The following is a 13,835-nucleotide window of genomic DNA, read 5'->3' on the forward strand; positions in this document are numbered from 1 at the left end:
AGAGCAAAACGCAGTGCTAATAAAGCACCCAAAAAAAAAGTTTAAACTGCGTAAAGCTGCAATGATTGCGGTGAGCGGAACGAAGCGCGACACAAATTTGCAAATGGTCGCAGTGTTTTTGTTGCTGAGAAGTATCAACAAATTAATATTACAGAATTATTTGCTTCCATCCTAGCGTCGGGTTCAGTAAATATGAAAGCTTTATGATATATTAGAAAGCTTTAAATGTAGCCTTTTGTCTTGAACCCGGCAGCAAAATGAGATGGCCTTCCAAAATTAGTACGAAATTCGGTCTTGGAACGAAAACTCTCAATGTTTCCCCCATGGCAGCAACCGTATCTTTCTGAACCCACCCGCATTATAAACGTTGTCTATACAGAACCCCAGATTGTTTTCTTTCATGACGCGCTTCAGACTATGCAGTACTAACCCAGGCTTTGCGCGATCCTTTTTGAATTCCCTGCTTTCTCTATTCAAATCTAAATTCTTCATTTTCCTTTCCATTACATTTTTTTTTCTCCTTCAACGTCAACAATGGTTGCTCTTTCGCTTCTTCCCTGGCCAGTGGATATGCGATTTGGTTCGAATAGCAGTATGTCAGCAAGAGCTTTTGAACGTGGCCGCAGGTCAGACCGAACCGAGTCTGCCCCAGTGTCAGAATGTATTCTACAAGTAGCCGTTCTTGCTGGCCTAAAGAGCACAGCCGCTTACGTTCCAGAAAAACTCTGGGCAGATCCTGCCCTGCATATTCCCTTATTAGTGCCCAAGCACTATTCCCATGGATAAACCCCGAGCAAGATAGTGCGATGTTTGTGGGTTTGCGCCAAGTGAAATAAATAAATAAAAATAAATATCCGCGACTGGGATTGGAACCCGCGGCGGCGCGAACAGATCAGTCTCGCAGGCCACTGCACGAGAGCTCTAGGCTGTCGCCGCAGCCGAAGGCGCCGCGTGTTAAACTGCAACACACTCTCGCGGTGCGCATTGCACACCATTTCCTTCATCAACTAACACTGCTATCACAACAATATTCGCGCTTTGAGCTATGTGGCGGTAGTGACAGATGTGCGCTGCATGCGTTGCCTTGATACGCTGTGGCAGGAACATGGGGCTAGAGCAATACGCGTTGGTATCGACAACATTGCTGCAGAAACTCGGCACTAGAGCACACTTCGCCGGCGTAAATAGGCATTGCCGATGAAAAATTTGAAGACGCGCATAACTGGCTCCTAGGTCAGTGGACACCTTAACCGCGTTTTAAGTGCGTGGCTGTGGTGTTCACCTGCAGAAAACTGTGCTTTTACACAATACTTCCCGCTTAGCAATGCTAAACGGACAGCCATTTTTTTATTTTCTCTTTTCAGAGGCTGTTTTCATAGATATCAAAACTCTCGGTGACTCCGGCGCTGCGTGATGCTCCCCAGAACGTTTTTCATGACCTTATCGCCTCGAAAGCCAATAAATTTTTTCCATATAACCGTTCGCTACATACTGCATAACGACGTAACAAAGCGCTTTGGGGGAAGCAATAAAAGCATGAACATTACTTCATGCGCGGCAGAACATCACAGTGTCGTGTTTTGCCTCAAATTTTCATTGCGGCTAAAATAATTCCCGGGTAACAATGCGAGCCGCGAACATTTTAAAACTTCGAAGAAGATAATGCCTACAACCAATTATAATAAATAAATACTTAATTAATCTAGGCGATTTAGTCCGTTGAACTGCACAGTTGCGAAAATGGTATTGTATGGAAATTGGCGCCTTTTCGACTGTTTTCTAAATCGCCAACACTCACTTCAAAATTTTTTTTTTCTCTGATAGAGGAGACCAATGCCGTCACCTTCAAGTAGGTTTGCAGTGGAGGTGCGGTGGATCACTCTGGCTAAATATTCAAATTTGGTTGATTGCGCGTTTGCAACTTAGGTGGCGCTAACTAACAGGCGACCGTGTTCTGTTTGCCCTACTGTCCCATAACTGTAATTTTAAGCCTGGCTTTTAGTTGTTTTCAATAGGATAAAACTTCGGTCAGACTTGCGATCACATTACGTATTGCTCGTTCTAACTAACGTTGGTACCTTTTTTACTCACTAATTCGGACATTCGCATATGTATGCGAGCAGTACGGACACTTAATTGCTGTCTTAATTTCCCTCCCAGCATTGACCCATTCTCATCACAATAAACGAGTAATTACTCATCCGTCGTATATTGCATCCTAAACCATTTAGTTCACGGTTCAGTTCAGCTGTCCTCCGCGTCGGTGCCAGCGAATCGAGGACAGGTGTTGTTTGCTTCTACGCTGCGCTCTGCAACGCAGCCTTTTTATTTTAGCTCAGGCTACGCTCATGTTCAGCTTTTGTGTTACAATAACCGCTAACTTGCATTGCACCGCCGGATATTCGAAACAACGACGGCTCCAGCCTGCTCTCCTAATATTATTTTTTTGCTTAAACTCTTGACCGAGCACAAGAACGTCTCGAACGGTTGAATAACATTTAAAATGTGCCAAGGTGAATTTAATTGCGAAGTTTAAGTTATTCCAACGTTGCTGTAGGGCGGCTTTGGAGGCAGAGTTGAACCCCTGTACAACGAAATGTAAGGGGCGCTGTAATTCCTATTTGTATCCGTTTATCCGTTATATCTGTACGTGACCTTGGTTGCAACTTCCGCATGTGGAAGGGCTTACCGACCACTCTGTACATTGAGGACAGCATGTTAATGCGCCGGAAATGTGCATTGCGGTTGCCTTCAACAAGCGCACCGAGCGCCCATGTCGTGGCCGGTGGTACACGAAGCGATCATGTCAGCCTTGCCAACGCGCGCCTGTTTCTTCCGTGGCCCGCATGAAGGTCATCAGCTAGAAGACGATTCTTGGCGAAGTAATGTTGTAGAGAACAGTGATATACGTATTCAGGATATTTGGCTCCGTTTTATAGGTGCCGAAGCCGAAACGGGCCGTTGCAACAGAGGGCAGGCGAGGAAAATCTCATCGTGAGTACCCGTTTGGGTTGGCTTCTCCGCAAAGCTTTCGAGCCCGCAGGCGGGATCTCTTTACCGCCACGCGCACTGAGCGTACTGCTAAACGGTTTTACGCTTGATACGATGTAAAGAAAGCGGAAACTAAAATGCTACGGGAACCACAGAAGTAAAGCGTGCTTGCAGTGGGCCTGTGCAGCAAGAAGGTTCGGAAACGGGGGAACAACAATGACCTTGGCAAGTTGGCAACGTTGTCGAAGTCAAGCACGGCGCAGTGGGCAGTGTGTTCCTGGCGCCATGACATCGTGATGGAGGCCGTGCATGCATATTTCGACACAGGAGAGCGCGCTGTTAATGCATCCCAGGCAGCGGCGCCGTTTCCACCAGCTTCGCAAGCAATGCGCGTAAAGTGGTTGCTATGGAACCTGCCAAAAATGACCCCTTCACTTGGCATACTGCGCTTCACACAAGTACGCGACTTCACCGGTTGCATAATGTATTCCGCACACTAAACATACACCGCACTTCACATGGCCACAGCATAGAGCACAATCGAAAACTGTCGAGCAAACGGCTGCGCCATCAGACTTGAGCAGCCATATCGTCCTCCTTGTGACGATACGAGGAAAGTTCTGGCCGCTATTACTAAAATTAACTTGCACAGCGTATTTGTGGTTGTAGGATTTATATCATGAGGGGTATTTAATTGCTTCAGACACTGCGCGTGTAGTCCGGGTCAAGACAAGATGAATGACAAGCCGCAAGATGAGAAATGTAAACAAACAATATGGCAGATTTTACGAACCATTTTACGATCAGCTTGAAATTGTTGCTTCGAACTCAGATAATGAAGCGGCGTGCTTAATAGGTGGAGCCCCAGCTTAAGAAATGGGTTCAAAGTCGAAGAAGGGCAACAGTCAGCTCCGAGCAGCTATTTCGCGAGAACTGCAAGCGATTCTTGCGGTGGCGCCAATGTGATCTGATTAACGCTTTCTCATTTTCCTATAATAAAAGTCGAAAATAACGTTTCTTTCAGCTGTCTGCGTATTTTTATTCCTCGTTGCTTGTTTCGAGCGTTGATCGTGGGAGGAGAAGAACTTGGCTAAAATTAAATCTGAATTATTTTCTAAAACTTATTCATATTTAATTAGACATTAAATATTGCTCTATAACAACTGATTAGTAGCATTACACAGCAGTGCTATTCTTTGCCAATTCCACAAGAAAATAAATGCAGCGACCAGAACCCAATTCGACCACGCTTAAGTCGAAGCGGAGCCTAACCTCCATAAAGGAGCTTTTTTTACCAAAATGATGAGAAAAAACTGCTGGCTTAGAATCGGAAGGAAATGGTGTGATGTTACGCATATACCGCCTGAAATGGCAATGGATACACAATCAGTTGACGAATCTATCTCATTACCCAGTGACAGAATAAATGTACAGGCCATGAGAATTCAAACGGTATATGTATCGTTGAAACCACCATTAAAACAGCAATTGTGTAGTCAGTCAAGAGGAATTTGGAACAAGCTGGCTGATCGATGATAGCAATTGAGGGAAATTCTAGCTGTGGACTTGAAGACGGCACGTTAGAAGCTACGTCGGTTAAAATGGCCCCTGTTCTAATATGAGGGGAGTCTCCCCGGCCGCCCACTCGCCGGTCTTTCGTCCGCCCGCCCATCTGTATCGTATAAGTGATAACAAAGGAATAACTTCGTAATCAAGAGAAAGAATGCGGTAAGGTTTCAACGTAGTTCAACCCCGAAGACGTGCCAAAGCATGTGTTTAGCCTGGTTGGGGCCTGTGCTTTTGGGTTCATGGGTCGTCGGCACGTCTGGCGACGATACAAGTTCTAGAGTAGTGAAGAGTGATAGGAAGGAAGGAAGGAAGGAAGGAAGGAAGGAAGGAAGGAAGGAAGGAAGGAAGGAAGGAAGGAAGGAAGGAAGGAAGAAAGAAAGAAAGAAAGAAAGAAAGAAAGGAAGGAAGGAAGGAAGGAAGGAAGGAAGGAAGAAAGAAAGAAAGAAAGAAAGAAAGAAAGGAAGGAAGGAAGGAAGGAAGGAAGGAAGGAAGGAAGGAAGGAAGGAAGGAAGGAAGGAAGGAAGGAAGGAAGGAAGGAAGGAAGGAAGGAAGGAAGGAAGACCTCAGACGTTGCTGGCACATACCCACTACGGGGGAGTGGCCAAGACACAGGCGGTTAATTCCTGGATACAGGAAAGTTTTGACGGTAAAAGGAGTGGTAATAGTATGTAGTCTGATAGATTGGAAGACGGAAGGACAGGGGTCCTGTTAACCTGGAGATCGAGGACGGGACAATGGCTTAATGTGCATAATAGTTTACAATGCCTGTAGTGTTTCAATGTCGTACTGACTGAGATCGGTAAAAAGGAATTAGAATGGGAGTCGCTGCGTTTCGCGAAGAAAATTTTGCACAGCAGAGCGCACACTCCTGTCGCTTCGTCCAAGCAAAGAAGCGCCAATGGAAAGAACAACCGCAAGGACACAGGCAAGCCCAGTTGATGAAATGGAATTTGCAAAAGACGCTGCCATTTCATCAACTGGGCTTCTTGAGACGTGGGAAGCGCCGAAGCTTCATCGTCGTTGACGTCGGCGCATGATAATTTTTTTATTCCAGTAGTATTTGTTGATAAAGACGATGATGTGCAATGCACAGCGCCAGAGGGTGTATATTAGTTCCATAGTATTATCAGTTGATGAAGACGATGATGTGCATTTATACCTGGGGTGAAGAAGAAGAAGAAGACGCGCGAGTGTATCAGTTTAACACGAGGCGTGATCGGCTGCGGTAATGCTAGAATCTCACCGACTGCCAGGCTAAGGGTTACAAAATTTTCTTTCCTCTAAATTATTATATTTTGGCTTAATAATTCTGTTTCATGCAGTTCCTTTCTTTATTATTATTATTATTATTATTATTATTATTATTATTATTAATATTATTATTATTATTATTATTATTATTATTATTATTATTATTATTATTATTATTATTGTAATTACTAATTTTGAAGTCAAAACTTTCATTAATTAATGAATAATTGGTTTTTGGGGAAAGGAAATGGCGCAGTATCTGTCTCATATATCGTTGGACACCTGAACCGCCCCGTAAGGGAAGGGATAAGGGAGGGAGTGAAAGAAGAAAGGAAGAATGAGGTGCCGTAGTGGAGGGCTCCGGAATAATTTCGACCACCTGGGGATCTTTAACGTGCACTGACATATCACTGACATGTCAGTCAAAACTTTCATCAATTTTCTGTTCATGAGGAAGAATTCACCGGTGTTGCTTTCCCGCGTGCTTTTCATTTTAATTACCTGAATACAGGTGAATAGCCACCCGTTTCTTGGCCGATCCCCCAGTGTGGGTATGTGCCATCTTTTGATAGGCTAACAACATAATAGCACAGTGCTCTCGTGCATTGGCCAGCGAATCTGATCTCTTCGCGCCGCCGTGGCTTGGAATCCCAGTCGTGGCAGTATTTATTTCATTAATTTATTTGTGATTTGGCCAAGGTCCCCACCAAGGTCAAGCTTCACACAAACTCGGAGAGCCGGCTTGACCTCGTGAAGTAGTGCTCTCGCTCTGAAAGTAACCAAAACCACCTTTAGTCAAACTTCTCACGTAATTTTTAAATTATGCGCAAGCAAGCCGCTGCTTGGTCACTTACCCCTTTGCCTTTGAGCGCTTCCAGGCCATGAGGTCACCGTAGCAGCAGCTGATGCTCGATCTGGGCCGGAAAATACGATCGCAATTGACGGATCGGTTTGGTGTCTAGTACTTACAGGAAGGACTGCGACTGAAAGCGGCCGAGTCCCAACATCAGATCTGGATTTTTTTTATCCTTGCCGATTTACCCGATGTGCCCCCTCGTGGGCACATAAGGCAGTATAACTTGCAAGACACCAGAATCCATCCACGTTCTGAGAAAGTTATGTCAGGTTGCGGTTATCATCGTGCCTGGTTTCCACACGTGTGGTTTCCGTCTTTTTGTCCTCTTTGTCACGTTTTGTGGCCATTTTGGTTCCTCCAGGTATTCAGCCTTCATTTGTACACAAAATACCTCGTAACTGTTTTATTGCTCCGGCAGGCTTCTTTTATCTTACAGTCAACAGCTCCTTCACGTGCTTCGTGCCTGTCCTTCAGTTCGCACGACTGATGTATCACTTTGCCGAATATATGTGACAATCAAACGATGCTTTTGGTTCCGTAAACATAATTCACTGGTTCTTGAGAGCTCATTGCGAGAAGCCGTCATTGTTTTGCCATCATTCGTTAATTTTGCTTTTCGTTGTCCATTACATTCTTCTGACAGGCATTTTAACAACATCTAAGCCCAAGCTCTTGGTAGCGCATAACAGAGGCCGTTGAATGCATCCATGTTAAGGAAACAGGGAACGGACGGCTTGCGACTGCATTCAACCGGCGGTGCGGGTTTATGTCTCGAATATTTGACACGAAAGCTGTGTGCGCAGCGATCAGTGCGCACATCTGTTCCGACTGGAGCTTTCAACTCACGGCGGTGCGGAGAGAATCACATATAAAGTGCACAGCTCCAGTTCACATCCAGTTGTTCCGTAAACCTGGTCGAGCCAGGTACGAGTGGGGAGCGAGTGGCGGCGCCGCAGTTCGAAGGACGCTTCAATCGACTCACTATGACTGCGTCCATTTAGAGAACCCAGGCCCCACTGTGCGTGCTTCCTATTCATCATTGGCGGACAGCTGGCAATTCTCGCATGTTCCGCACCGCTGAAATGTCATCCGAAGGACAGCTTCAATCCTCAGGTCTACTTGAAACATTATGACTAAAGCTAGTTCCGCGATGTCTTCTTCATTTCCTGCTGCAAGAAGCGAACCGCGAGGTTCTGATGAAAGCTCGTCTCCTTCTAAGGACACCTCACAGGGCATGGAGTTCGAGAAAGTGCTCAGGGAAGTGGTGGGCTTCGGCCTCTTCAACAAGATCGTAATGACGACCGCTCTGGTGCTGGCCACGGCAAACACAGCGCTGTGCTACTACTTCCACATTTTGCTGCTCGTCGCACCAACCAACCAGTGGTGTTTCGTCAACGGCACTTCGTTCGAGGACCTGCCGGACTACACAGTACTACCCCCAGGGCGCTGTCAGCTGGTCAGTCTGTCCAGGGACGGCGTCAACGTGGCCGTTGCCGATGGCAGCACTGCCCTCTGTCCCACTGGCTGGCGGTTCGACCCATCTGAGTTCTTCACATCAGTAACAATGGAAGTGAGTAAACTTGTTGCTAGCGGACAAGATCCAGATTCTAGTATTCTTGAATTTGCTCTTGCTTAGATATAAACACCCCGAATTCAGCAGAAGAAGGCTATAGAGGACATAGCAGCGTGTACTTGGATATATGCGCTCATATAATAGTGGAGGATGTCGCAGTAGCTTCACCGTTGATCACAAAAATTGCTTCAAAAAGTGCCATGCGGGATAGCATCGAAAAATATAGCAAGAGAGCAAAAGTTGTAAAACGGCGGAAGGTAGTAGTACAAGTAACGTGCGGGGAGTTCAACATCCCATGGCTGCACATGTGGACTAAATGGGTGACGCCGCTGTGAAATGCTCCGGTTTAATCTGGATTACCCGGGGCTCTTTGACATGCACTGATATACCACAGCACCCGGGCAAATTTTGAATCTTGCGTAACCGAAATGCAGCTCTAGTGGGCGGGATTTGATCTCGGTACCTTGGGCTCAGTCCCCAAAGGCTATAGCCCTGAGCCAGCGCGGCGGGTAAAAGAGTTGAATGAGTTTTTACACGTAGCGTAGGGCATGAAATATAAGTTCATCGTAAAATAATAGACGCCATGAATGAACAGCTCATCATAATCATCATCATCATCATCATAATAATCGTATTCATCAGCCTAACTACACCCACTGCAGGAGAAAGGACTCTCCCATGTCCCTCCAATTAACCGTGTCCTTTGCCAGCTGCGCCCACCCTATGCCTGAGAACTTCTTAATCTCATCCGCTCACCTAACCTTCTGCCGCCCCCTGCTACGCTTGCCTTCTCTTGGAATTCACTCTGTTACCCCTTAAGGATCAGCGGTTATCTTGCCCTCGCATTACATGCCCTAGCAAAGCCCATTTATTCCTATCTATTTCGACTATGATGTCATTAACCCGCGTTTGTTTCCTCCTCTACTCTGCCCGCTTCCGGTCTCTTAACGTTACACCTATCGTTTTTCTTTCCATAGCTCGCTACGTTGTCCTTAACCTAAGCTGAACCCTTTTCGTTAGCCTCCTTGTCTCTGCCCCGCAGGTGAGTACTGGTAAGATGCAGCTCTTGTATACTATTCTTTTGAGGGATATTGGTAAACTGCCATTCATGATCTGAGAGAACCTGCCATATGCGCTCCACCCATTCTTATTCTTCTGGTTATTTCCCTCTCATGACCCGGATCAGCGGTCGCTACCTGCCCTAAGTGGACGTATTCATCTACCACTTCCAGCACCTCGCTGCCTGTTGTGAACTGCTGTTCCCTTGCTAGACTGCTGAACATTACTTTGCTTTTCTCCATATTAATTTTTAGACCCACCGTTCTGCTCTGCCTGTCTAACTCATTGATCATGATTTACAGTTCACGTCCTGAGTGACTCAGCAAGGCAAAGTCATCAGAAAATCACAGATTATTTTAGTATTCTCCATTAACTCTGATCCCCACCTGTTCCCAATTCAGGCCTCGAAATACCTACTGTAAACAGAAGGCGGTGAATAGCATTGGCGAGATCGTGTCCCCTTGCCTGACGCCCATCCTTATTGGAATTTTATTGCTGACTTTATGGAGGACTATGGTATAGCTGTGCAGTTGCTATAGATATCTTCCATTATTTTCACTCCACATAAGGCTCTTCTACTCCCTGTTTCCTCAATGTCTGTGAGACAGCTGAGGTTTCCACTGAGTCGAATGCTTTCTCGTAATCAATGAAGGCTATATATTAGGGTTGGTTATATTCTGCGCATTTCTCTGTCACCTTATTGATAGTGTGAATATGATCGATTGTGGAGTATCTTTTACGAAAGCCTGCCTGATCATTTGGTTGATTAAAGTCTAAGGTTGCCCTGACTCTATTCGCAATTACGTTAGTAAATACCTTGTAGGTCACGGACAGTAAGCTGATCGGAAAGCTTAATGTGTGCTGTAACAGCACATATGAAGATCTTATCCCAAATCAAAAAGAGTATCGTAATAAGGTACCACCACGCTTTCGAGAACTGTAATCGGCTTTGCACATTGCTTGCATGACAAAGAAAATGGCCGCACTGTTAGCCCTCTTTGTACCATTTGCATTTTTCTACCTATTGGCACCGTTCGTGAGAAGAAAATGTAAACGTGTCACTTCTGTATAAAACGGTCGATTTAAATGACTTCCAACTGCAAAAGAACCGAAATGTACACCAAATTATAACAGACACAAGTGACCAAGCTGCAGAACCGAGCTAAAAGCTGGCCATTCGGTCATTAAGTAAACTCTGCCTAACATCATCCACACATGATTTTCCACCCCTCGTCAGAGTCAAGCAAACAGGTGCACCTCCCAATCACAAAACTGGCGCTCTGCTATATTAGGCAACGTTTTTTTTTCGTCCACGAAAACTATTATAGTCGATATAAAAGCATCAAGGAAAAATTGAAACATGCTATTTCTATTCGCCAGATTCACATAGTTATCAGCTATTGATGCCCGTGTCCACTAGCATAATATCGTAAAAAGTCTAAAAGTGACATTTTATACAAGATATGCACAAAGCTGCTTCATTTGCTAGAAGCTCTTAAAAAGCACTTCTATTTGGTCCATACAACTAAAAAGCAGGCAAGAATAAACTGAAGTGGCACTGCAGTACCGGTTCGCGTGCGTCGCAGACATATTTAAGTAGTAGATTATCTTATTGAGAGGAAAATCAAGGTAAACATCTGACTAAGAACTGCCGTCCGAAGTGGAAGCTATGAAGCCCACAGAGAAAAAGAAATGTCACAAAACAGGTGACAGCAATAATTTCTGTTTGGATATCGGGCACTGCGAGAACTTAAATCTGTCTTTCTTGTTTGTTTACCATTAAAGATCGGTGCCTTTAGTTTTAATAAAAAAACGTGTTCTATGTTGTCCGGCGCACGACAAATATGGCAGTTGACAGAAGACATCAAACATGCCCCGCTTATGACGACAGATTTACTTCACTCACTGTTAGTGCTGATTTGAAAGCAAAAAAAAATAGTCGCAGCAAGGAGCAAACATCTTGTCACGTCCTGTGAGGTTAAGTAAAGGTGAGGTGAGGTAAAAAGAAGGAACAGTAGTGGAAACAGAATCTACGTTAATGCTTTGGAGAACCTCTTTCACGACACGGAGTACCAGTAATCACTAAAACACAGAACTACAAAAACAAACGCATCGAAACGCAAAAGTTCTGCATAAACCGCTACCAAAGAGGGGTGTAAGAAACGGTTACAGGAGGTATTAGATACCCGTCGCGGTGGCTCAGTGGTTAGGCGTTCGGCTACTGAGCCAGAGTTGCCGGGTTCAAACCCGGCCGCGGCGGCCGCGTTTCGGTGGAGGCGAAACACAAAAGGAGCCCGTGTGCTGTGCGATGTCAGTGCTCTTTAAATATCCCCAGGGGTCGAAATTATTCCGGAGCCCTCCACTACGGCATCTTTTTCTTCCTTCCTTCCTTCTTTCACTCCCTCCTTTATCCCTTCCCTTACGGCGCGGTTCAGGCGTCCAAGGATATATGAGCCAGATACTGCGCCATTTCCTTTCCTCAAAAACTAATTGTAATTGTGACTTTTAACCACTGGCTTCGGAAGAACGTTCATGTTATCCACGTGCATGAAAACGCTGTAACCGTCGGATGATAGCTGCCGCGATAAAAGGCGAGGAAGTAATTGCTGCGCACGCAGACGCAACAAACCGAGCGCACCTGTTAAAACAAACTTGAAAAACGCATTCCTCCACATACGCTCAAAATTGAAAGGTAATCCATATGAAACTCGGAAATAATGAATTCCGTTATAGCGTTTGATGCAGTGAAAATATTCTTATACTCACAGAATTCCCGTGAATATTCGTGAATACGCAGCGGGCATAAGCTATGCAAGAAACTGAAAGACCGTGACGAATAAAAACATCGTCAAGCTTCTAACGATATCGTGATTAATAAAAAAAATCGTCAAGCTTCTAATGACAGCAAAAGTTCGCAAGAACCGTGAAATTGGCTTTCCTCACTGAACCCTGCCTATCCGCCGTCGTGGCTATGTGCCTTGTCAATAAGGCAACAACAACAATAAGCTAATGCTGCTGACATTACGATTAGTATGTGGCACCCTCTCTTGGGCGGCGCCGACAACCCGGCTAGCGCGCGCCACCCTGCGAAGAGAATAAAGACGGCACCTGGTCGTGGCTCGTGCAGCCACGGCTGGCAGTTCTGTTCTGGTGTCGGCTCATAGCAGTGGTCTCGTTTCCTTCGCTCCTGATGCGTTAGGCCTACATTGGTGACCCGGACGTGATCCGAACACGCAACCTTCTGATCTGGAGTTAGATGCAAGTACATGCCAAAGCCACTATAAAGAAAGAAACCTCCTGGCGTCGCACTGACAAATGGCTGACGATTACATGGCGAAGCCATTGAACAAGCAATTCACCAAGATGATAATGAATAGCGTTAAATTCCCCCCCCCCCCCCCCCCCATCCTGACTGCTTTCTATCCATTGCATTCTTTGTTTTACTTCAGACAGCATCGCCAGTTTGCTTACGTTGTTTTTGAGCGAGTGAGGTGAGCTTTCGTGCCTTCATAGCCTGGAGCCCCACCCTGGCTGCTAGTGCAGTGTGCCGCGCACGTGGTTCATTGTGACAGGACATGACATATATGCGGCTAGTAAATACTTTGCAAATTTTGTATCGAGTTGTAGTGCCGCATGTGCGCAGTTATATTTCGGGTAGTGCCTGGGCACTGGCGTACGAGCTGCGCAATTTTTTTTACTTTTTATGTTCTGCCAATAGCGTACATAACTTGTCCTTTCTCACTATCGCTCTTGTCTATGTTTCGCCTCTCTGTCCTCTTACTGCTCCTTTCATTCACGGCGGCCGCTTATTTCAGCTTACGGTAGTAAATAGCAATTGCCGTGGCTGGTACACAAGTTTTCCTCCCGTTATTTACTATCACTTGCAGAAAAATTTACTACTACTACTACTACTACTACTACTCACATTTGTGGCTATAAATATCAGAGTTCGCATGATTGGTGCCGCTAATATTTTTCTTTTACTTCGGTTTTTCAGAATGGCTGGGTATGTGCTGAGACCTGGAAAATGTACGCAGTCCACACTGCTTTCTGGGTGGGATCAATGACAGGCAATCTCCTCTCAGGACTTCTCGCCGATAAGTAAGGAGACGTCATGTTGCACCCACAAAATTTCTCAGTAGCCTCTTTATTAAATGACCGGGACTTGCTGAGAATAAAGTTATGCGTTATGCGAATCAAAATTATGCGTTTTTTTGCGTTTCTGAAAACCGGTAAACTTAACTTTCGTTTTTGCAGGACTGCTTCACTAGCAGTTTTCTGTTTCCCGCTGCGGCTAAGTTAACTTTCGTGTTTACAGGACTGCTCTACTAGCAGTTTTCTGTTTCCCGCTGAGGCTAAGTTAACTTTCGTGTTTACAGGACTGCTCTACTAGCAGTTTTCTGTTTCCCGCTGCGGCTAAGTTAACTTTCGTGTTTACAGGACTGCTCTAATAGCAGTTTTCTGTTTCCCGCTGCGGCTAAGTTAACTTTCGTGTTTACAGGACTGCTCTACTAGCAGTTTTCTGTTTCCCGCTGC

At 45.4% G+C, this 13,835-nt stretch overlaps 1 protein-coding gene across 3 annotated transcripts in view; it reads left to right on the plus strand.

Moving 5' to 3' along the window:
* Positions 1 to 13,835, plus strand: part of LOC144123465 (solute carrier family 22 member 7-like) — a 46,712-nt gene that overhangs the window by 1,458 nt on the left and 31,419 nt on the right. Inside the window, exons 2-3 of one of the 3 annotated variants that reach the window (XM_077656286.1) lie at positions 7,887 to 8,237; positions 13,297 to 13,400. In XM_077656286.1, the coding sequence (XP_077512412.1) occupies positions 7,887 to 8,237; positions 13,297 to 13,400 (455 nt within the window). Of the gene's footprint in view, positions 1 to 7,582; positions 8,238 to 13,296; positions 13,401 to 13,835 lie in introns of those variants that run through there. The other 2 variants (XM_077656285.1, XM_077656287.1) reach the window with 2 other exon arrangements.

The sequence above is a fragment of the Amblyomma americanum genome, chromosome 3 (assembly GCF_052857255.1).
Source record: "Amblyomma americanum isolate KBUSLIRL-KWMA chromosome 3, ASM5285725v1, whole genome shotgun sequence".
Classification (NCBI taxonomy): Eukaryota; Metazoa; Arthropoda; class Arachnida; order Ixodida; family Ixodidae; genus Amblyomma; species Amblyomma americanum.